The sequence below is a fragment of the Miscanthus floridulus genome, chromosome 5 (assembly GCF_019320115.1).
Source record: "Miscanthus floridulus cultivar M001 chromosome 5, ASM1932011v1, whole genome shotgun sequence".
NCBI classification, from domain to species: domain Eukaryota; kingdom Viridiplantae; phylum Streptophyta; class Magnoliopsida; order Poales; family Poaceae; genus Miscanthus; species Miscanthus floridulus.
In genome coordinates, this window is record NC_089584.1 from 42766232 (window position 1) to 42767392 (window position 1161).

The 1161-nt window shown below is 60.5% G+C and overlaps 1 protein-coding gene across 1 annotated transcript; it reads left to right on the plus strand.

Annotated features, from left to right (window-relative positions):
* The first annotated feature begins 262 nt into the window (after positions 1-262).
* On the plus strand, positions 263-712 carry LOC136454566 (uncharacterized). The gene has a single exon (XM_066454950.1). The coding sequence runs from the start codon at positions 263-265 to the stop codon at positions 710-712; it is 450 nt and encodes a 149-aa protein (XP_066311047.1).
* The last annotated feature ends 449 nt before the right edge of the window (positions 713-1161 follow it).

Here is a 1161-nt window from a genome sequence, read left to right on the forward strand (position 1 = left end):
TCGGACATCTGAATCGAATCGGAGACATATGCCGTGGGGCGCGCGCATACGCGAAGGAAAAGCGTGTGCCCAAGACGTACAAACCGTCTCCACTCCGTAGTCGGATTCATCTGTGTGGCGGTGGCGATCAATATAAAGGCGCCGGAGCCCGGTTCATCAGCAAGCCATTCAGATCCCCCTCTCCCTCCTCCTCAGCCCCCATCTTCGCATCCATCCACAGCGCGTCTTCCTGCAGCAAGCGGCGTTCCATACCGGCGTGGACATGGCGGAGAAGAGCCCGCTTCGCCGGTGGAAGCGCTTCCTCCCGGCGTTCGGCGCCATTGACGCCGCAATTGAGGCCGCCACCAAGGGCTGCTCCCGAGACAAGTACCGGGAGGTGAGGGTCGAGCTCGTGGAGATGCTGTGTGATGCCGCGGACAACAACAGCGACAGCAACGAGCCAGCGGAGGGGCTCCGCCAGCTGCTCGATGAGGCGATGGTCGAGGCACTCGAGACGCTGAGGGTGGTGGCGGCGACCCCGACCGTGCTGGAAACCACTCACGTCATCAAGGCCGTCGGCGACCTACGGGGCCATGAGTCTGGGAGGGTGTGTGGCCTCGCGTGCAGCAGCATCGGCGGGTGGACGGCGTCAACCAATCGTGCCATCTCTGTTAGAATTGATCTCATCCGTCTTGACCCAACGGTCGAGACGGACCCCTTGACCGCGTCCTGATCGGGAACGTCCAACCATCTAGTGGCTGGTGGGCCCCCGTCGCATAGTGCCTATAAAGAGGAGGTGGGGCAAACGGCTCAGGGTACGAGGTTCACCGCCGCCACAGCCCCACTGTCCTAACCCTAATCCGATCCAAAGGGTGGCACTGCCAGCGGCGGGAAGCGCGACTGCCTCCACCATCGCCGGTCTCCATAGCTACACCAAACGTCGCTGCCCGTGCGCAGATCTTCACCGACGAACCAGCAAAGGCAGGGACCTCCTCCGACGGTCAGATGCTCCTACATCTCCCTCTCTCTCTCTCTGTCTCCTACTCCCGAAGCAAACTCTAGGTCTATTTGATTCAATTGGTAAAGATATCACCCCACTGATCTACACCACGGATGGTCCAAAGTGTTTAACATTGGCATCAGAGCCAGTTCCCTAGGCGTGTGATCTAGATCGGGGCAAAG

Bases quoted from the DNA above. Each gene is read 5' to 3' on its own strand.
- LOC136454566 (XM_066454950.1), top strand. From the start codon at position 263: ATGGCGGAGAAGAGCCCGCTTCGCCGGTGGAAGCGCTTCCTCCCGGCG.